At 49.8% G+C, this 20,785-nt stretch overlaps 10 protein-coding genes across 10 annotated transcripts; 7 read left to right on the top strand and 3 right to left on the bottom strand.

Moving 5' to 3' along the window:
* Positions 1-18: 18 nt before the first annotated feature.
* On the bottom strand, positions 19-662 carry PHATRDRAFT_36600 (predicted protein; the record flags this gene model as incomplete). The annotated part of the gene is made up of 2 exons (XM_002180874.1): positions 19-435; positions 660-662. The coding sequence occupies 2 exons, from the start codon at positions 660-662 to the stop codon at positions 19-21; spliced, it is 420 nt and encodes a 139-aa protein (XP_002180910.1).
* Positions 663-1,146: 484 nt separating this feature from the next.
* Positions 1,147-1,941, top strand: CLC (predicted protein). Its single transcript, XM_002181054.1, has one exon. It carries the CDS (start codon positions 1,216-1,218, stop codon positions 1,846-1,848), a length of 633 nt encoding a protein of 210 aa, XP_002181090.1. The 5' UTR covers positions 1,147-1,215; the 3' UTR covers positions 1,849-1,941.
* Positions 1,942-2,497: 556 nt separating this feature from the next.
* On the top strand, positions 2,498-2,875 carry PHATRDRAFT_36598 (predicted protein; the record flags this gene model as incomplete). Its single annotated transcript, XM_002181053.1, has 1 exon — positions 2,498-2,875. The coding sequence occupies one exon, from the start codon at positions 2,498-2,500 to the stop codon at positions 2,873-2,875; it is 378 nt and encodes a 125-aa protein (XP_002181089.1).
* A 310-nt stretch (positions 2,876-3,185) lies between these two features.
* On the top strand, positions 3,186-6,689 carry sCdc48 (predicted protein). The gene is made up of 2 exons (XM_002181052.1): positions 3,186-3,810; positions 4,056-6,689. The coding sequence occupies exons 1-2, from the start codon at positions 3,609-3,611 to the stop codon at positions 6,644-6,646; spliced, it is 2,793 nt and encodes a 930-aa protein (XP_002181088.1). The 5' UTR covers positions 3,186-3,608; the 3' UTR covers positions 6,647-6,689.
* A 535-nt stretch (positions 6,690-7,224) lies between these two features.
* On the top strand, positions 7,225-8,204 carry PHATRDRAFT_46597 (predicted protein). The gene is made up of 2 exons (XM_002181051.1): positions 7,225-7,497; positions 7,635-8,204. Exons 1-2 carry the CDS (start codon positions 7,254-7,256, stop codon positions 8,024-8,026), a joined length of 636 nt encoding a protein of 211 aa, XP_002181087.1. The 5' UTR covers positions 7,225-7,253; the 3' UTR covers positions 8,027-8,204.
* Positions 8,205-8,761: 557 nt separating this feature from the next.
* On the top strand, positions 8,762-10,021 carry PHATRDRAFT_13175 (predicted protein; the record flags this gene model as incomplete). Its single annotated transcript, XM_002181050.1, has 2 exons — positions 8,762-9,100; positions 9,188-10,021. Coding segments are annotated over 2 exons (1,173 nt in total), but the record flags the coding sequence as incomplete, so codon positions are not given.
* A 226-nt stretch (positions 10,022-10,247) lies between these two features.
* On the bottom strand, positions 10,248-11,564 carry PHATRDRAFT_36595 (predicted protein; the record flags this gene model as incomplete). Its single annotated transcript, XM_002180873.1, has 1 exon — positions 10,248-11,564. The coding sequence occupies one exon, from the start codon at positions 11,562-11,564 to the stop codon at positions 10,248-10,250; it is 1,317 nt and encodes a 438-aa protein (XP_002180909.1).
* A 576-nt stretch (positions 11,565-12,140) lies between these two features.
* Positions 12,141-13,916, top strand: PHATRDRAFT_46595 (predicted protein). The gene has a single exon (XM_002181049.1). It carries the CDS (start codon positions 12,425-12,427, stop codon positions 13,865-13,867), a length of 1,443 nt encoding a protein of 480 aa, XP_002181085.1. The 5' UTR covers positions 12,141-12,424; the 3' UTR covers positions 13,868-13,916.
* Positions 13,917-14,159: 243 nt separating this feature from the next.
* On the bottom strand, positions 14,160-15,251 carry PHATRDRAFT_12989 (predicted protein; the record flags this gene model as incomplete). The annotated part of the gene is made up of 1 exon (XM_002180872.1): positions 14,160-15,251. A coding segment is annotated over one exon (1,092 nt), but the record flags the coding sequence as incomplete, so codon positions are not given.
* A 3,939-nt stretch (positions 15,252-19,190) lies between these two features.
* Positions 19,191-20,224, top strand: PHATRDRAFT_46593 (predicted protein; the record flags this gene model as incomplete). The annotated part of the gene is made up of 2 exons (XM_002181048.1): positions 19,191-19,517; positions 19,620-20,224. 2 exons carry the CDS (start codon positions 19,191-19,193, stop codon positions 19,968-19,970), a joined length of 678 nt encoding a protein of 225 aa, XP_002181084.1. The 3' UTR covers positions 19,971-20,224.
* Positions 20,225-20,785: the final 561 nt, after the last annotated feature.

The following is a 20,785-nucleotide window of genomic DNA, read 5'->3' as shown; positions in this document are numbered from 1 at the left end:
TACTCTTCTACCGCGAGCTTACTCCTTTTCAGCCCGGCATTTTTTCCAGCACTTGGAATCGAAAAGGTCGCATTCACCACATTCCCAGGGAAACTCCTTGGTACGAATGCCCATGAATTCCGGGACATTCTCTTCAATGCGATGACCGTGCTCCTCGAAAAAGAAAGTGTAAGCGGCGGAGAGAACACAGATGGGAATAGCAACCCAAAAGGTGATGTTGACCCATCGCCACATTTCTCCCAGTTCCTCCTCGATGGTGTGGTGTTCCTGCGTCTTGAGGAGTTCCTTCTGGTACTGCACCCGCGCCCGAATCTGCTGGATCGCTTCGGCTTGCATTTCGGCTTCGGAGCCGAGACGCGGAACCGTCTGGGCGTGGCGGCGTTGTAGGACTGCGGTCGCCCGACGGGCCGCCAAAGTAGTCGCCACACGGAGAGACTGGAATACGGAATGCAAAAATGGAACGATGAGAAAATGTACGGAATCCGAATTCGTATCTTCCCGTAATCACTGCGGCGGCGTTTGTCGATTTGGACGAGTTTGTTCGGGACTACAGTGTGTCGAATGAAGGAATACTTTCAAGTGACTCGCCCGTCATACTAGAGAAAAGGTGATACGAATGTAGGACCCAGCAACGCCGAAACGACAAACCCCGAACGTACCATGGTTCGTTCTCACAGGAAATTGCGGTAGGGGCAAGGCAACGCACGAGTTTGAGGGTGAAATCGAGGACTCGTGTGAATGTCCCCGATCGTATCGTCGCTGATGGCGTCCACCATCCGAATAGGAACTAGGAATCTTCAAATTAACCAGAATAATATAGGCAATCAAATGCTGACGTAACCAGACAAAAGACGCAGCCAATGATAACGAAGGGTATCATCCGGGTCTCGGTTTTCCAAAGTGGCCAAGATCCGCATCGGCGACTCCAACGATCTATACGTGCGCGGTACAGACATTCCGGTACGGATTGGTAGATCCTACCTGTCTAGTAGTAGATTTGTGCACGATCCGTTGAGAAAATGCGTTACCGTATCGCACTGCACTGCACGGTAGGGCACGCAGTCATCGTCCAGCGCGGGAACGCCGCCGCAGGTCGCGGGATTGTCCAACGCTGTACTCTCCGCTCCCATTGTCGCTTATTCGATTCGAAGCTTGTGTTGCTCTCGAAATCCCCTTGCTTGTTTTCATTTTTCACACACTCAAGTCATTGACAGAATGGCAGAGGAGAATCAGTTCTTTGCGCAGCCCCCATCGGACGGACCTACCATGGACAACGACGATGCCCCGATTCTGTTGGGCGACCCGTCGGGGAGTGACTCGGGCTTTGCCATGATTCCGGACGGTGGCGATCAACCAGCGTATTTGGGCGAGGTTGACGAAGCGTCTCCCACCGACGATGCTCCCATCATTATGGGGGCACCGTCGATGGACGATCACGAGGATGGCATGGAAGATACCGCCAACGACGATTTGGCGCTGGCCAACGCGGAGCCCACGCCAATGCAAAAGTTCAACGCGGAATGGCAGGAAACCTTGCTGAAGCGCAAGGACGAAGAGAATTCTCGCAAGGCAGAATTCGTCGAAGCTTCGCGAGCCTTTATGGAAGACTTTCAGAAGGAACGCGAGCGCAAGCGCGAAAACAAAATGGGCAAGAACCGCGAAGACGAGCAGGCCAAACTGGAAGCCATTGAAGCCGACCTCGAAAACGATAACAGCTGGCAGCGCGTCTGCAAGATGGTTGAACTCTCGCACGATTCGACTTCCAAGGCGCAGGATGTCAAGCGCATGCGGGACGTCATGATCCATCTCAAGAACGAACCCAAACTCGCCGAAACCTTGACTTCTTAGAGAGATTGCTCCCGGTAGTGTTTTGGTTTTGGGATACACTAGTTTTTTGAAAGCAAAAGGACTAATAAAACTATAGTTGTCAAACATGGATGCACGCTCTGTCGTCTTGGTCTTCGAATGCTGAATCTTGTTTGTAGTTCGAGTTGTAGCATAAGAGTAGGCGTATGGAGGAATGTTTCACGCATGCTTCCACTGTTTCACGCATGCTTCCACAACGCGCATCTATCCTTATTTGTGCTGGAAGAAAAGCCTAACGTCCAACGGGAGGGTTCCTAGTCTAATCATTGTTTCCTGGGGGCAAAAGACTGTTTAGTGGACAGCCTGATGCATTGACTGGGACTGCTTTTGCAAGGGCACTTCTTTGTCGTCATTGTCCACGTTTTTGGTGGTCGAATTACTACTTTGTTGATTATTGCACAAACAATCACTATTACTGTATCAATCATTCAATGTAGACGGTTAGGGGCTCTTTCGACAGTACCGGTTACGTGTCCGGTGGCTTGTGCTCGGATTGTCCTGTCCCTACTAAAGTAGCTGGCTGGCCGGTTGTTGATTTTGATCTGACTGGAATACACCTGGAATAATTCTTCGTCATTCCATTCTTCCCTGTTTGGAGGGAAAGACATCTATGGACGCTTTCTCCTCTGAAATGTCTCCCGACACTATCACGAGAAAGGTTATTCTCGGTAGTGGAACGATCCAGCGTGCCAGAACGGGTTGGTGGCCCAAACCCAACAGCCGTCACGAGCACCTCAGTTACCGTAGTTCCCAATTCGTTACGAAAGAGAAGGTTCCAAAAATCTTTGTGACCAGAGCGGTTACGGCACCCACCTTTCTTTGGTGCGGTCAAGAGCCACCAAACAAATTAGTTGTGCGCCGTGCTCTTCGTGAGGTACAAAGCAAGCCCACAACCTGGATGCTTCCTACTTTGGACAATCCAACGGCGGTAATGGTTATCAACATTGACACACAGACGAATATTCTACAGCCAAGAAGGGGGAAATCAGACGGCTACGTAGAGAGGTGAAAATAAGCATACAATCGATGAAAGAAGAAAATGGTAAAATGTGAGTGTCTTGGTTGTTGATGGAGGAAGGACTGCGTCTCTCGGACGACACGACGTAGGACAATCCAATTTGTGTCCACTGGACTGTCCGTCCTTCCATTTTCCGTCTGCTCGTATGACGTACGTTCGGCCTATCGTCCGCGGAGAGCCGACCGTCACGTGGAACCGCGAAGCCGAGTTCAACATACGGAGGGAGGCCCTGCCGTGTGTGCATGTGAATGCTCGTTGGAAGAGGAGGGTTGCGTGTCGCTGGTATCATAGTCCATTGCGATTTCCGTCAGTGCACCAACAAGCCAACAAGCTTGACATATTCCCAAGGGTACACAAACCTCCATACAAGAGCGTAGAGGCAATCTCGGATTGATTGACTGTAAGAAATCGGATTGATCGGTGTTTGTACCCGTGAAAGTACATTTATTGACAACTTCTCCCCGTACGCTATCCTCCCCCTGAAGGACTCGTTCGCTTACCAACACTTTAAGAACGTGATTACTGTTAGTGGGTTTCCGAACGCCCATCAGGAACCAAGTCTACGCATCGGTTCAAGGAGTGAACGCGGACGGCAGTTTATTACGTTTCTTGATTGATCGAACGATTGATTGATTGAAGTTTTTGAACGATCGAAATCAATTTGACGCACGGTCCCTTTTAGTACGCGCACACTCTCACACACACAATCACACATCTGCTTACCATGGTCTTTTCGAGACCATGCCTGCTGGTACTGGCAGTGCTGTCCTTGGCTCGATCGGCGGGGGCCGTATGGGCTCCCCGCAGCATCCCATTGCTGACGACGTCCTGGGCTGCCACCGCACAACGACGGGATCTTACGACAGCCGCCTGGGGTGTGAGCGAAAGCGTGACGGCTAGTTCAATACTTCGTGGAGGTTCCACCGGTACGTGATCGTGATTGAGATCTTGGAATTGGCGTATGACATTCGTGGAAGCAGGCGCACGGGTGCAAGTGGGACCGTGGCGTGTCCACCTCAACTAGATACCATCTGAGGTAGCGGCAAGACTTTCTCCAAAATGTACTATACTGTACTGTACTTTGCATAGATGCGTGCCAAACGGTTTTTTCAATCCGTATGCATCGCCAAGTCCTCCTCACCTATGCTCTGCTGTGGTCTTCTTATTGTAGCTGCTGCTGCGGATGACGACGAGGACGTACGGAAATCCAAAAAGTCGTCCTCCAAAAAGAAGAAAAAGAAAAAGTCCAAAAAGGATCAAGTCTCCGAGCCCCTTTCGTCGAAAGCCGCCGCCTCACCCTTTGCCGATCCCACCAAAAAACCGGACCTCTCCACTGCCATTCTGGGTGGTGCCGAAGGACGCAGTGCCATGCAAGTCTTTGCGTACGACAGCGAAGAAGGACATTCGGTCGTCGGCATGACGGAAGCCGCCTTGGAAGAAATGGGGCTCTTCGAAGGCGATACCGTATCCATCAAAGGCAAGCGCGGCAAGAAAACCGTAGCCAGTGTCGCCATTGTAGCGGATGTCGACGTTAGCGCCTTGCAAGACGGCGCCGGTCAACCCTTGCAGTCGATCGGTATGTCGCTGGACGCTATGAAGAACGCCGCCGTCCGCGCTGGTGATACCGTCACCGTCGTCCCCGTCCCCAACGTCAAATTTGGCAAGGCCGTGCTCATTCTACCCTACCAAGATTCGTTGGCTTCGTTGGGTGTGGAGGACGCCAACGTGTTTGATGATTACCTGAAACCATACTTTGAAGGAAAATTCCGTTCCCTACATCGCGGGGACTCCTTTCATGCGGATGGACCCTACGGAAAATTGGAATTTCAGTGTGTCGAGATTGATTCCGTCGAAGTCGATGGCGATACGGCTTGCGTCGTGGTAGATGATACCGTCATTGAATGCGACGGTGAACCAATTGATCGTAGCGACCACGATGACTTGGAAGGTGCCGGGTACGACATGATTGGGGGAGCGAGCAAACACTTGGCCGCCGTCCGTGAACTAGTGGAACTACCACTCCGCCACGCCGAATTGTGGCGCAAGTTGGGAATTAACCCACCGCGAGGCGTCCTGCTGACAGGACCGTCGGGATCCGGTAAAACTGCTATGGCCCGCGCCGTCGCCGCCGAAACCGGAGCCTACTTTTTCGTCATCAACGGACCCGAAGTAATCTCCAAACGGGCTGGCGAGAGTGAAACCAATCTACGCCGAGCCTTTGAAGACGCGGAAGCAAATGCAGATGACTACAATGGTGCCATTATCTTTATTGACGAAATTGATTCGATTGCGCCCAAACGTGAAAAGGCTGGTGGAGAAGTGGAAAAGCGTGTCGTGTCGCAGCTTTTGACCCTGATGGACGGGCTCAAACCCACGTCGAAGGTCGTTGTTATGGCAGCAACCAACCGTCCCGGTGTTATCGAACCGGCGCTTCGTCGTCCGGGTCGCTTCGACCGCGAACTCGACATGGGCATTCCCGACGAGCAGGGCCGCCTAGAGATTCTGCAAATCAAAATGCGCGATATGCGTTTGTCAGACGATGTCGACTTGGAACTGTTGGCACGGAACACCCACGGTTACGTCGGGGCGGATTTACAACAGCTTTGTATGGAAGCCGCTCTGGAATGTATTCGGGGAAAGATGGGATTGATCGACTTTGATAAAGACCAAGTCGACAAAAAGATTCTGGATTCGATTGTGATCGAGGAAAAGCATTTTGATCACGCCATGGGCATTGTCGCTCCCTCCTCGCTGCGTGAGAGTCAAGTAGAAATCCCCGACGTACACTGGGACGATGTCGGTGGACTGGAGGATGTAAAGCGAGAGCTACACGAGACGGTGCAGTACCCAGTGGAACACGCCGAAAAATACATCAAATTCGGTATGAGCCCCAGTAAAGGTGTTTTATTTTACGGCCCTCCTGGTTGCGGAAAGACTCTCTTGGCCAAGGCGATTGCCAACGAATGCGGGGCCAACTTTATCAGCATCAAGGGACCGGAGCTACTGACACAGTGGTTTGGAGAGAGTGAAGCTAACGTTCGTGAACTCTTTGACAAGGCCCGTGCCGCGAGTCCTTGTATTCTCATGTTTGACGAGATGGATTCGATTGCCAAGACTCGAGGTAGCGGAGGCGCCGGAGGAAGCGAAGCGGGAGACCGTGTTATCAATCAGATTCTAACCGAGATTGACGGTGTTGGAGCACGGAAAAACGTGTTTGTCATTGGTGCTACCAATCGACCGGATATTCTCGACCCAGCCGTCATTCGTCCAGGACGCCTTGATCAACTGATTTATATTCCGCTGCCAGACTTGAAGAGCCGTATCGCTATTTTCCAAGCGGCATTACGAAAGGCACCCATGGACCCCAACGTTGATCTGGAAGTGCTGGCTCGATCAACACACGGATTCAGTGGGGCTGATATTTCCGAGATCTGCACAACGGCTTCGAAGCTTGCTATTCGCGAAGCGATTCTGGCCGCGGAAGAACGAAACAAGAAGATCGAAGAAGGCGAAATTGACGGAGACGAAGGTTCGTCGGAGGTCGGAGGCAATATGCTGATTACGAAGAGTCATTTCAATTTTGCCATGAGCCGAGCCCGCCGAAGTGTAAGCGAAAAGGACTTGACACTGTTTGAAGAATTTGCAGAAAAGCAAAAAGCCGGACGTGGCGAAGCAGCGAGCAACTTTAAGTTTGGCGACGGATCCACAGCCGACGAAGATGACGCCGACAATGGCTCTCTACAAGACGACCTGTATTCCTAAAGATAATCGCAATACTCCCTTTACAGAAAATAGATTCAACTAGAATTGTCCCACGCTTACGTCGAACAATCAATGGCCTTTGACCCACCAATTACCTTCAGATCAAATGATAACTTCTTATATTCGCACTTATAGTTAGGGTTAACCTATGATTCGGGTTCTATCGGCGCGATGGCCGAGCGGTCTAAGGCGCAACGTTAAGGCCGTTGTCTTCATTGGCGAGGGTTCAAATCCCTCTCGCGTCACTTATTTTGGTGTAAAAGGATTGACCACCTAGGCAATGAAGTTTTGTCTTTCATTTGAACAATTCTTTGTCTTTCTTTCTTGTCACATACACTTCAAATTGACGTATCTCGTCAACGGTAGACAAAGGGCCACAGAGGGAACGACATCCAATGAAACCCGGATTTTGACTGTCAAAAATGCGAAGCATTCGCGTTCTTGATTCGTTTTGCTTGACGTCGAAGATAGTAGGCTTGCTGATAGATACAGAGTGAATCGTTTCTGTGATGGCGCTGTTCCTTGCCTCTTGTCAGTGTCCATGTAATTCGCGTCATAGATTTTTCTCTCCGTAAAAATTGACTGTACTCTCCCTTTTCGAAGAACTATGATAACCCCTGCGTTACTTTTCCTCCTTGCCTTGATTTCATTCGCGTCTGCCTTTTCCGTCAAGTACGGTGGCTCGCCCGCTGAGCGTGACCCCTTCATAGTGCAGCGCGAATCCACAAGCAATCACGATCTTTCCTTCAATCCTCTCGACGAATATTTACCGGTGAATTTGGAGCGTGCCAAACAATGCGCCGACCACTTTGGAGAATGTTCTGTCGAAGAAATGGAGGCTTTGCGGAAGAGTAAGTTCAGGATAGTAGAAGCGCCGAGGAATACAACGGTCCAGCATTGGTTAGACAATATTGCTACTCTGTAGGGCCTTTGAGTATCTTTTCTTCTCACGATTGTCTGCCGTCGTTTCATACTTCATCGAATACAGATCTTCATCGGGAACGCTTGCAAACCTTCATCGGTGGAGGTTTTACAATGAGAAAGCCTTCCGAAGATACTTTAGAGCATCTTTTGCTGGAGGAAGAACTGGACTTGCAACTGGCGCTGCTGAAACGGGAGACGCCCGAGTCAACGCTCTTTCCTCATGTTGAAGAACCGATGGATTCTTTGCCGCATTTGAAGGAAGGCAATGAGCATCTCAAGTCGGCAGCAGTGCCTGAGAAGAAAGGCTCGGCTTCCTTGGAAAATGCAATTTACAAAGCCGAGGTTGATTTAGCCATCGAAGAAACAATACTCGGCCACCGTACGGAAAGTGTGGCCGAAGCGGTCATGATGTGCTCGGCAGTGCTAGCTTTTATCATGTTGCCACAATTCGTTTAGGGCAGTAGGCGTACGAACCTTTCCCGGTTGCGTTTCAATTGTATATTGCACCATGGTGATCCAGACCTAGATTCGTGGAAGCGAAAAGGTCAACAAGAGCCGGAGTACGGTAGAAAATTAATCCTGACTACTAACCCATGTTCGTATGAACTGTAATGTAACACAGCGACAACTGGCACGGTCTCCAACGTAGCTCACTTCCGCGATTGAATGGTAGGGGTAGGGTCCAAAAGATACCTTCGCCGCGACACGATCGTGTCACATTCCTTGTTCTGGAAATGGGGTAGCGGACATCATCGCCATTCCCGTTCGTTCTTCGGTGTCGTTCCGAATCGAATTGCTCTCATTGGAAACAACGACTTGCTGATTGACCATTCTCGATCACAAGCTTCCCAAGCTATCGGTAGCTTCAACAAAGGAAAGAGATTTAGAGAAGCTTGGGTCATGACGCTGGTGTTTTCTTCTCGGATGTTATCGCGCCTTTCTCTGCGTCTATGTTCCGGTCGTCCGTCAACGACGCGTGTAAACAGCAGAGCTTGGTTTACCGAACAGGGCCGTCGACTGAATGAAGAGAGCATGAGTACACATCACGTATCTCACGAATGCCCGCCTCAGGAATGGACATTATTCAATGGCAAGATTCCGGTTCTCCAGGAGTCTTCGTCGGAAGTACCCGATTCGGTCCGAATGAAGGAGGCCACAAAGTACGGCGAAGCGCCGCGGACATCTCTACTCATGGAGCTTCAGGATCGAATCGGTGTCCTGTCTGATGTTCTCAAATATTTTTGGAAATACGACGTGAACGTCTGTCGCATTGAATCTCGTCCGCTTCATGTGGGACGCTTGAGCAAACGACGGTTTGACTTTTTTGTCGATTTTGAAGGGAGTCCGTCCGATGCGAACGTCACCAAGCTGCTCGATGCATTACACTCCATGACAGACAAGCTGCTTATTTTGGATGAGAAACAAGTGCATTGGTTTCCTCGTCATATCTCGGAACTCGACTTGATCGCAGATCGTACTCTTATAGCTGGGACTGATTTAGAAAGTGATCACCCTGGCTTTCACGATCTGGTACGTAGGTAGACGTGACGAGAACAATATCAATCGAACAACCTGTCGTGTACCCTACTTACGAATTACGTTATTCTGTCTGCGCAGGAATACCGAATTCGTCGTGAGAAACTGACGGAAAGCGCTAGAAATCATCGATGGGACCAGCCTATTCCTCGAATTGAATACTCTCCCGAAGAAACCTCCGTTTGGACAACCGTTTGGGACCGCATGGAAACATTGTGGGAATATCACGCTTGTCAGGAATATCTCACAGCATTGGACCACATGAAAACGCACTGTGGCTACGGCCGGGAAACAATTCCGCAACAGCAAGACATTAGCGACTATTTAATGCAGCAAACAAACTTTCGCATGCGACCGGTGGCCGGCCTCCTGTCCTCGCGTGACTTTTTGAATGGCCTCGCCTTTCGTGTCTTTTTTTCCACACAGTACATTCGGCACCACAGCAAGCCACTGTACACTCCTGAACCCGATATTTGCCACGAACTGCTGGGCCACGCTCCCATGTTTGCCGATAGAGATTTTGCAGATTTTTCGCAAGAGATCGGGCTTGCCAGTCTAGGGGCCTCTGACGAAGATATTCTGAAATTGGCCCATTGTTATTGGCATTCCGTTGAATTCGGTCTCTGCGAGGAGAATGGCTCGCCCAAAGCGTACGGTGCCGGCCTTTTGTCCTCGTTCGGAGAGCTTGAATACGCCTGCAGTCCCTCACATCCGGGAGGAGATCGGGCTCCTCAAATCCTTTCCTGGGATCCGGAGATCGCCTCGCGTCAAGAGTTCCCCATCACGTCCTACCAACCCGTGTACTTTTTGGCAGAATCATTACAGGATGCCAAGCAGAAAATGAGACGGTATTGTGAAGATTTGCCACGTCCTTTTTTTGCCCTTTATAACTCTCAAAACCATACGGTTCATATTGATCGTCCCGTAAGTCGAAGTAAAGGTGACATTCCAGAAAGGAGGAGCTGATTCGAGCTTTGGAAGGCGGACGGACATCGGAGAGAGGTACATTGGGGGCAACTTGACTCGGGAATAGATATGCGCGTACTGGGTGATGTGTATCGAGGCGCTCGTTGGGAGGAAAAAGTGCATAGAACTTAGTGATCCGGGGGAGAACGTAACATTTTACAGTAGTCTACATTCATCATCCAAACAATTCGTCGAAAAAGTCTCCCTTTTGTTTCTTGATTTTCTTCTTCTGGCGGTGTGCCTTGGATTTACGTTTCTTGTTTTCCTCTACTTGGGCTCTCTCCTTCTTTAGTGATTCCACCATGGCCATATTGGTATCCAATTCCGCACGAGCCATGTCGGCTGGGATCGGCATTACAGCATCGTGATTTGTATTCGTAATGCTGTCCTTCCCACTTTCTGCCACGAAGGAGTCGGTTGTGCGCTGGGTTGGAGGGAGTGTGGCCTGTAGCAAGGCCGCTTCGTCGGCTCGTACGCGTTCACCGAGGTCGAGATTCGCTTCGTCGATGTGTTTGTCAATATCGCCGCCGTCTCCGTGGTCGATCCCGAATTCAACCTGCGACGCCGATGGTGCGGGTGGTTTAGGCATGGTACCGGTAGCAGCGATTCCGAATCGTTGCCGGACCAAATCCACTGACGATCCATTCCCGTACAGGCGACTTCCTTGGCGACGAGTCTGCATGGCAGTCATACAAGTTTGCCGTACTTGTTCCCATCGCACTTCGTCCCATTCAAGAGTAGCGGAGGAAGTAGTAGTGGTGAACGAATCGGTCGCAGTGGGGGGAAAGGCAATGGTGTACCGAGTGTGCAAGTCTCGGAGGGTCCCTAGAGCGTGTAGTCCAGTATGCTCGAGGAGAGCGTGTATCCGAGCCAGGGCACCGAGCATGACGGTAACGACGGGTAGAAAGAATCCTCGAGCCACTTCGGTCCACAAGGCGACGGCTGCATACTCACAGCGTTCCAGTACATCCGGGAGCGCCGTGAGGACGGTGTCGGCGTAGTCTCGAATGCGGTGTCGCCACTCAGCGTCCGGGGAATTCGGCATCGCCGTATCGGTAACGTCCGCGATTTTCCAAAAGACGGCTTGTCGTTGCCGTTGGGGAAGGACAGTAGCGTGCCACTCCGTTAGTTCCTGTAAGGTCTGGGTTCCCGTGTCGTACAAGTCCAGTACGGAGGGTGCCGTGTACGAGGGGGATAAAGATGATCGTTGCAGCGCGCGCAAGGCCATGGCAACGCGCTGATAGTATTTGGTCCGTTGGTGACTCTGTCGATTGCGACGCAGGACGGCTTGGAGTACGGAAACTTCTAGCAGTAAAGCTTCTTGCTTGGAATCATTAGTGGTGGTGGTACTGCCGGGAATACTGGTAGTGGTTGACGTCGTCGTTTGACTGTTACCGTTTCTGTTACCGTGAGTAGTAGTCGTACTAGTAGACGTGGTTCGGTGGACTCGCGTTGCCGCACGCGGCACTTTGGGAGAAATTCGTGACGCCATGACGATCCGTTCTCATTCGCAGTTTGTCTGCTTGGAAAATGGAGTAATGGAAAATCCCCCCACCACATCCATCCCAGCAAGGCGGAACAGGGAGACAATGAACGGAGCCAGTGTCCCCTCTACTAGAGCTAACCTGTTGTGTGTTTTGTAACCTGTAATGTAAAGTTTCGACTGGTCGCGAGTCACGACTCGTGTTCCCCCGTCGGCGCTGGCAGTGAGTGACTGTGAATTGGCAGTGGTTGTCCTGTCCACCCAACCCTTTTTACCCGAAACCCTGTAGTACCCGGAAAGTTGTACTAATTGTCGCTCCGACATGTAGTGTTTACTCCGATATTGTCGTCTTTTTCCATGCTCACGAATCGTTTTCCCTTTCGCATTCCTCACATATTGGTTCCTAAGAAAACAGTCCCAACTTGTTCGGGACATTCGTTGGGGTAGACGACAGGCGCGCATGCGTGTCGCCGTTGGGGGATCGTTCTACCGGTAGTTTCGTTTGGGGTTCCTCTAGAGCCATAAGTGGAATCGTACATTTCCATGCATTAAAATGAGGGGGCCTCATTGGCCACGCAAAAGCACCAAGCACGCACGGCACGACGAGAAACGCAAATCACTCAACTCGACCTTCACGCGTGTATAATACACGACGTTGACGGCACCAACACATTCGGAGTCTCGAGTGTGTGTGTGTGTGTGTGTGTGTGTGTGCCATTCTTGGTCGGAAGGGGGGAATGTACAGTAAGTGATTGACTGTGAACAAACACCCGAACCCATTTGGACTTGTACTTGGTAGTCACTCGATCGAGAGAGAACTTTGGCAGTAGTCGTAGTCGTTCCCCCATTCTTCCAACACCACCATCGGCATGACGACAATAACAACATCCGATTGGAGTATTGCACCCGGGAGTTTCCGAGACTATCCTCCCTCTCCGGTACTGTGGTTGACGGGAGCCGTGGATCTCTTTTGTTGGCCTCTCGGCTGTCTCGACTGGCGTGACACTCTCAACGTGGCCGTGCCCGCCGATGCCGTTCCACCTCTACCTTCGTGGTTGTCCTACCAAGTACCCTACATTTACCACCATTTGCCACCCATGTTGAGTTATCGAGACTTTCTCGCAACGACACCAACCACAACCGCACCAACGCAACCCCACCACCAGCAACATCAGATCATCCGCACCGTACACCTGCTCTACACCTACGCCTTTCGGACAACCTCCACGGCACTCGCCAATCTCGCCACACCCGAAGCCTGGCTCGTATTGTTCGCACTGGTACTCCTACTCCGCATGATCAAATCCGTACTCATGCCCCGCTTTCGACAACTGGGGGTCAAGGCTGGCCGACAAACACACGGCGAAGCATGGTTGCAACACAATCAGGAACGTATCCACAAGTTCGGCGAGTACGTCTTTCGATTGCTCTACCACAGCGTCATTTCGGTATACGGCGTCTGGTACTTTCACGACAAGCCCTGGTGGCAGATATTCGACGGTTACGCCGCCACCAAGAAGGCTACTTTGACCCTCTTTCTCGGATTCCCCCACCAACCCGTGGACCCGGGCATGACCTGGTATTATCTACTCCAGGCAGCCTACAATATCGATGCCCTCGTCACACTCCTAGAAATATCATTCACCGTGCGTCTTCGTCACGTCTATTCTCGCCACTCGGACGGGAACGGGCGGTGGCAGTCGCCCGTCGTTGTGGCCTGGAGTCCGTCGGTTCGTGGTGATTTTCGCGAAATGTTCATCCATCACGTCATTACCAATTTACTCGTGATCGGTTCCAGTATGTGTCGATTGACCCGCGCGGGCAGTATGATCTTCATGGTCCACGACCTTTCCGACGTGCCCGTGGATCTCTCCAAACTCGCCAACTTTTTGAAGAAAAAGTGGACCACGCTCACCTGTTTTGTCGCCATGGTGCTGGTTTGGTTGGCCACGCGATTGTGCATTTTGCCCTTTGTCATCTACGCCGCCATGTGGACGCAATCGCAGTACGTCACGCAAGGTATACCGGTACTCTTGTTCCTCTACTATCGCGACATCTTTCTGATCCTGGTCGGCTTATTGATCGGGCTACACATTACTTGGTTCGGAATGTTTCTGCAAATTTTTGGCACATTTTTACGCAAGAACGAATGCCACGACTTGTCCGAACACAAGTCGGGAGAAGAACAGCAGAAGAGTGCGGCGCCAGCTTTTTCGGTCGGGGCCGGTAGAGAGAACCCTGCCAAGTCGAGTAGCGCGGACAACGACCAACGGAGGCCGACTGTCCGGTACGACGAGAAAAAGGAAGATTAACGAATATTCCAATGGGACGGCAACTTAGAAGTAGGCAGCGTTACCAATTATTCCCCTTTATTGTCTCGCCGTGCGTCCAAGTAGATGACCAATGTTTCGTACCGGTAAAAGCTGGGACTTTACACTCCTTGGCCGGTATCTGTCTACCTGTAAACGAACCTCTGTTTTACCATGTCGACGAACGAGATGCGGATTGTCTGTTTTTCTTGTCCGCGCAATGCTCAGTTACAATACTTATCTGCAGCAAATAGTATATTGACATGAATGATTCTTTGGTTTAAGGAGATTAGCACTAGATAACTTCCAGATTCTTCTCAAACTGCAAGAGGAGCTCGCAGGCACGATCGATCTGCTCAAAGGTGGTTCCATGGTGACAACCAAGCAAAAAACCCTCTGCCATGATACGATCAGAATTGGGAAATGCACTCTCCGAGACAAAGAGATGACGATACGCTGGGTGCCGAGTGATATTTCCGGCAAACAATACGCGAGTCTGAATATCATTGCCCTCCAGAAACTGCAAAACCTCACCCCGTTTGGAGTGTAAAAGAGGGAAAGCCAGCCAATCAAATGCCTTTTTCTCTTTGGGGAGAACAAATGTTTTTGAAGCTTTCAACTTTAACATAAAGCGGTCGAAGTTGGCCCGACGGATGGCACGGAAGGACGGCAACTTCTTCAGCTGAGCAAGTCCAAAGGCGGCATTCATCTCGGTTGACTTCATGTTGTATCCAACTACTCCGTACAAAAACTTTCCATCATATGGGATTCCATCAATACTTGAAGTGAAGCGATCTTCTAGAGCCTCCGAGTTGTTGCCAACTCGTCCCCAATCACGGAACATGCGGCACTTTTCGATAAATTCGCGGTTGTTACCCATTATCATGCCTCCGCCTCCGCCTGCAGTAATCATATGGCTAGCATAGAAACTGGTCATTGAAACGTCAGTTACCGTAGTAACAGATATCGTGTCACAGGAATCTTCCCACAGAGGCAAGTTGGTGCGGCAGCGTAGCTCTTCCCAGTCAGGCTTTGCACCAACTAGGTTTGCCAGCCAAATCATTACCGTCTTGGATGTGACGGCTTCCATGATTGCGTCGACTGTGGGAACATAGGCAGAAGGATCAACATCAACAAAGACAGGCTTAACTCCGAGTTGTAGGAGTGGTGCAATAACAGTTGCAAAGGTACAGGCGGCCGTGACAACTTCATCTCCTGGCTTGAACCCAAAAGCATTTAACGCAAGCAAATTTGCCGATGAACCCGAGTTCACCATTAACCCATGTTGCTTGCCAAAGAGCGACGAAACCTGGTGCTCAAAGTCCTCTGTTTTAGGTCCAGGGGCGAGAAATCCATCCCGAAGAGCCTCAATGACAGCTGCTATCTCTTCCTCACCATATGCCTCAAACTTGTTGGGGGCGTACCAATGTTTCCCTGGTTTATCATACTGGGAGTATATACCGGGAAGTGGCCTAGCTACGGTGAGTTGCTCAGCAACAAACTCAGATATGGTTCTCGCACTGAAACATGGGTACTCATCTTGTATCTTTTGCGAAAGTAGTCCTGCTTTGAGTGGGCGTGGTGCCTTCTGCCCGATTTGGAAAGTAGAAACCGGCTCAATAGTCACTTTGTGACCTTGTACCATTCCTACAACTCTGGAGGCCAACTGAACACGACTCACGTATTCATCACCCGAGAGGTGATAGACTCCAGTTTTGCCATCGCTGATTAGTTTCACAATGATGGTCGCCACATCATCAGCGTTAATTGGAGTGGCAAACTGATCCTTTGGCAATTTCATCAGTACAGGAGCTCCCTCAACACTTTTCTGTGAATCTGCCAATACTCGAGCGACAATATTTTTGCCACGATCCTCAATTCCGTACACATTTGTGATGCGTAGCACCACGGCCTCAAGTCCTTTTTCCGATAGAATCGCTTGCTCAGCCTCAAGCTTGTGTTTACCGTATTCTGAGAGTGGATCAGGCTCATCGCTCTCGTTGTAGGGTCCATTCTTGCCGTTGAAAACGTAATCCGTAGAACAGAAAACAATCTTGGCACAGCATTTCTTGGCAAGAGAGACAATGTTCTTTGTCGCAATCACATTGTTTAGGTGGGATGAAATCGGATCAGTCTCGCACTGATCCACGTTGGTCAAAGCTGCACAGTGCACGATGACGTGGGGTGCGAAATCTTGGACTGCGAAGTTGTTTTCATCCTTGAGATCAGAACAATTGAAATACACAGTCTTCTCGGTTTGAAAAGTTTTGTGTGTTGCAATGACATTGCACTTGGCAGTCCTAAAGGCAGCGGCACATCGTCCCCCCACCAGTCCGCTTCCGCCGGTAATGAACACACGTTGTGCATCGAGAGAGCTCATTCTGAAAAATTGTGTGCGTACTTGCAGTTGTCGGGTGAAAATGTTCCTGGCAATTAAAATGTCTGGTTGAGAAGGAGCGTGGACCCGAGATGTTGGCGATTCCGTTGCGAATGGATAATCAGTCAGGCATAAAAGTGTTCTCAAACATTTGAAAGTGAGAGTCGTGATTTATTTCTTAGGACCGTTGCGCGAAAATTTTCCAATCAGTCCGTTCTCACAGCGAAAATCGATGACTCTTTGGGGAGTGCCTCACTTCGGCTTGTTCTCTAGAAACTAACGATTACTCGTAGACATTTATTATTTAATTTTGTTTTCAGTATACGAAGACAGTAAGATTTCGTAACTGCCGTTGAAAAAAATAGATAAATGGAAATTTTGACTATGGTTTTCCGAGTAAAGGTTTCTAAATCCTTCCCTAAATTAGTGAAGGTTTCCAAATCCTTCACTAATTTACTGTTAGTGAAGGTTTCTGAATCCTTCACTAATTAGTGAAGGATTTAGTGAAGGATTTACAATTAGATTTTGAAACGACCGTGACTTGGGAGACGAAAAAATAGCCAGTAGTCCCTGTCTTTCCTTTACTGTTAGCAGGCGCTCTACAAATCTCCAAAAGGCGTCTATTACAGTTTTACTTGAACAATATACGCTAAGGCACAGGCCGTGTGAGCGTTGGAGTCTCGCCGCGACGTCGGGAAAAAATTTCGGGTCGTTCAAGCGCTGCGAGTTCAGCCTTGGCGAAGGGACGCGGAGGAGGATCTGCAGGAAGGGGTCGTGGCGAAACAGGAGGGCGAGGACTTCACATGCAAAGGCACAGTTTGTGTGGTCATTTGAGTATTGCCGCGACGTCGGGAATAATGTAGGGTCGTTCGAGCGCTGCGAGTTCAGCCTCGGCGACGGGACGCGGAGGAGGATCTACAGGACGAGGTTGCGGCAAAACAGGAGGGCGAGGTCCCAAGCGCAAGGCCAATGCTTCCGTATCGACGGTAACAGGAGCTTTCACTGCTAGATACCACACTGAGACAGCAGCAACGCAAACAAAATGCTTCCTGTAAAGGATCGACGGCACACATTCGGGGAACGGACGTGTACGTTCCTACGGTGGCAGCGGCCACTACCAGCGTTCGTCGTAGCTTTCAATCATTACAGATCTCCCAGCACGTTTAGGGGAAAGCTGCGAGGGTAGAGGCCAATGACGATATCGTCGGGATAAAGTGGACGTCGACGGGGACGATCCGCCACCGCTGTAGCGTGCGCGACTCGAGTCGCTCCTCACTCGCGGTGCCACCCAGGGATCGACAACGACCAGTCTCGATATTGATGCTACGCATCTGTACTATCACACCGCAGGCTGTCAGCGTTTCTATCATCAGATTGTGGCCTGTCCAATGGAGCTAGTCCCCCTCATGGACTTGTGCGTCCAGTGCGAAAAGAAATGGAAAGACAGGGACTACTGACTGTGAGTACTTTTTCGTCTCCCAAGTCACGGTCGTTTCAAAATCTAATTGTAAATCCTTCGCTAAATCCTTCACTAATTTAGTGAAGGATTCAGAAACCTTCACTAATTTACATTGGTGAAGGATTTAGAAACCTTCACTAATTTAGTGAAGGATTCAGAATCCTTCACTAAATTTAACAAGGATTGAAAACCCTATTCAAAAGTTCAGCCAGTCCAAGCTTTCAAACGGCACTTAGAAAAATCTGTCTGGCGCGAAAGAAGGAACACTCATTAAATATGAAATGTCTTCTCTGTTATTCAAATGAGGCTGGCCCCTGGAAGAGAAAATCCCCTAGACTAGGGCAGCTTTCTGAAACCTCCCCTAACATAAACTAGCTAGGGAAGGATTTACATTAGACGGTCTGACCCATTCCAACCATGTCCAGCATGACTTGCTCATCCTTTGTTCACTGTCAAGATTTTTTACATGAATCCGAGCTTCGAGTCGAGAAAATTCTTCCATCAGACAGCAGCACTGCTTTGGGATCCGAACTCATAATTCACAATAATCTTTTCCGTTGTCTTCGGAATCACAGAACCTCCAACTAGTGTCAAGCATTATCCGAGTCGACTCTTGTTTGTGGACGCCAAGACTGTTCCATGCTATGTTTGTCGGCATTGTACCGCTTCCGACGGTCCGAATGCAGGTCACTAGTGGAACAATAACGAACTCTACGTCTGCTAGTAGTTTTCTTTGTCAGAGCTTTCGAGTGTAATCCTTGCTCAGTCTATTCGAGAAGAACACTGGAAAAGACGTTGAGCCAGGTTAACATTAGGTTACATTATCAATGGCATGTGTTCTCCCAATACGCAGTATCTGGGCCTCCAGTGCCATTGCTATATAATTACATTTGCACTTGATCATTGCCCAAATATCAATAATTTTTTTTCAACCTAGAAAACCAAACATACTTTGTGGTATAGTCAGTGCTGTGAGTATGATTCCCCAAGACCTTGTGTGTAAGTGGTCCCATACTTTTGATGTCATCAACCACAAGTAAGGCTGTATTGCAGATTGACACGGCAAACTAACTGTAAAACAAAAACTTTTCGGGTTTTGCCGTATTTTTGCAAATGCGTTCACCCAAGTTTGATATACTATTTTGTTGCATCATTGCCTGACCGTTTCCTTGCGCACTGTGGCGTCGCTTTATAATGTCGTTGATGTGTTGTGAAAACCGATTGTCCGTCACACGTGAACGACACCACACATCCGCTTTACGTGGGCGCTGGTTAGATAGCGGTAGGTTGCCACTGCAACTGTGAATTGGATCGTTGATGGGGCGACTGACAGACAATCAGACGTAGACAAATCAACGTCAGCATCGTTCGCTCGTGTCGCTGCCGCCGGAAATTCTGCAGCGTTCATTTTCCGCAGACCGTCAAATCGTTGCACACGATCGCCTGCTACTGACTGTGAGAATCGTCTTCGTTCGTTGGGTTCTGGCACGATGAAGACTACCGCCGCGTTTTTGAGCCTGTACGGTCTTTCCATGGCCTCTTCTTTTGTTCCGACTGCTTATCGTCACCCAAAGACCGTCGGAACGACGCTTCTAAGAGATCAGATTGTTTCTCCGTTTGATAGTTCCGAACGGGACGAGGGTTCCGTGGCGACGACGGAACTGGATGCGCCGCCTACCAAGCTGGTGGGACCGTTAGATTTGACCTGGGACAATGTGGAAGCTGTGTTGGATGAAATGCGCCCCTACTTGATTCAGGATGGGGGTAACGTTATTATTAGTGATATTGACGGGCCCGTTGTCAAGCTAGAGCTTCAGGTACGTTGGAGTGTTTCGAAAATCGATACGTAACAAGGCTTGCGGGAACACTTTAGACTGACGGCAAAAACTGGCGACTGAATTGTCTGGTTTCTCTTTTAGGGTGCCTGCGGAACGTGCCCGTCGAGTACGCAAACCATGAAAATGGGATTGGAGCGAGGATTGCGCGAGAAAATCCCAGAAATTCAGGAAGTGATTCAAGCCATGCCAGAAGGGCCGGAACTTACATCGGAACAGGTAGATGTTGTGCTGGATGGAGTCAGACCATTCTTGCAGGTAGCGGGGGGAAGTATCAACATGGATCGTATTGATGGCGTAGATGGACTACAGCCGACGATTTGGCTCAAAATGGAGGGATCATCCGCTTCCCTCAACTCGGTCAAACTGGAGATCGCGCAGCGTTTGTTGCGACACTTTATGGTAGCAGGACTTCAGGTTCAGTGGATTGTCTAGAATGAAACAGTAGGACAAACGCACTTCCACTCGGGGGGGGAATAGATATTTGTATCCGCCGCTGAAGGTACGAATGCTGTACAAGACGGTGTCTTCTGTAATGGCATGTTTCGCTTGCAATTGGAGTTCATGACAGAATTGCCCTTGTACTCAGGATAGTTTCCTCGTGTACAAGTGGTGTAGGGAGGACAGGAGTAACAAAATACAATTTCTTTCACACTGAATAACTTTTAAAATAAGTACATCTTGAGTATAGCTCCTCTTATTTGAGCCTCAGTCGCTTCGCTTCCCGATTTCCTTCGTCCGAGAACTCTTCGATCGGATCGGAGTCCGAGTCTTCCGTTGGACCTGCACCGTGCATTGCCGCATCCTCCACTTCCACAATAGCATCTTCCCCTACCGATACGCGTAATTCTTCGCTCCGGGGAAGGTATGAGAAATACATACAATTCTGCGATGTATCGTACTGAATCCGGAACGATGCATCCGTCGCCATGGCGAAACAGTGCGCGCGGACCAATACTGGATCGACCCGGCGGAACTGACAATAGTCGAAAAGATAAAGCAGGGCGTCTTCTCTGGCAACCTTGGTTAGACAATCCATGCACCCCTCGATCAATTTCGGAAGCGCAGCCATGAGCCATACTTTTTCCTTCGATATCTTGCGACAGATCGTTTCGTACTCGAGGAGGTCTATTTGATTGGACAATACTTTGCCTAAGGCGGATACAGCCCCGGCGTAATCCAAACGCTTATTTTTGACTTCTGAATTCATCGTCGTCTCCGTTGGATCGAAGAATGAGCTCTTCGGATCG

Source organism: Phaeodactylum tricornutum, chromosome 10 (genome assembly GCF_000150955.2).
Source record: "Phaeodactylum tricornutum CCAP 1055/1 chromosome 10, whole genome shotgun sequence".
NCBI classification, from domain to species: Eukaryota; Bacillariophyta; class Bacillariophyceae; order Surirellales; family Neidiaceae; genus Phaeodactylum; species Phaeodactylum tricornutum.
This window is presented reverse-complemented; position numbering and strand designations above follow the sequence as displayed.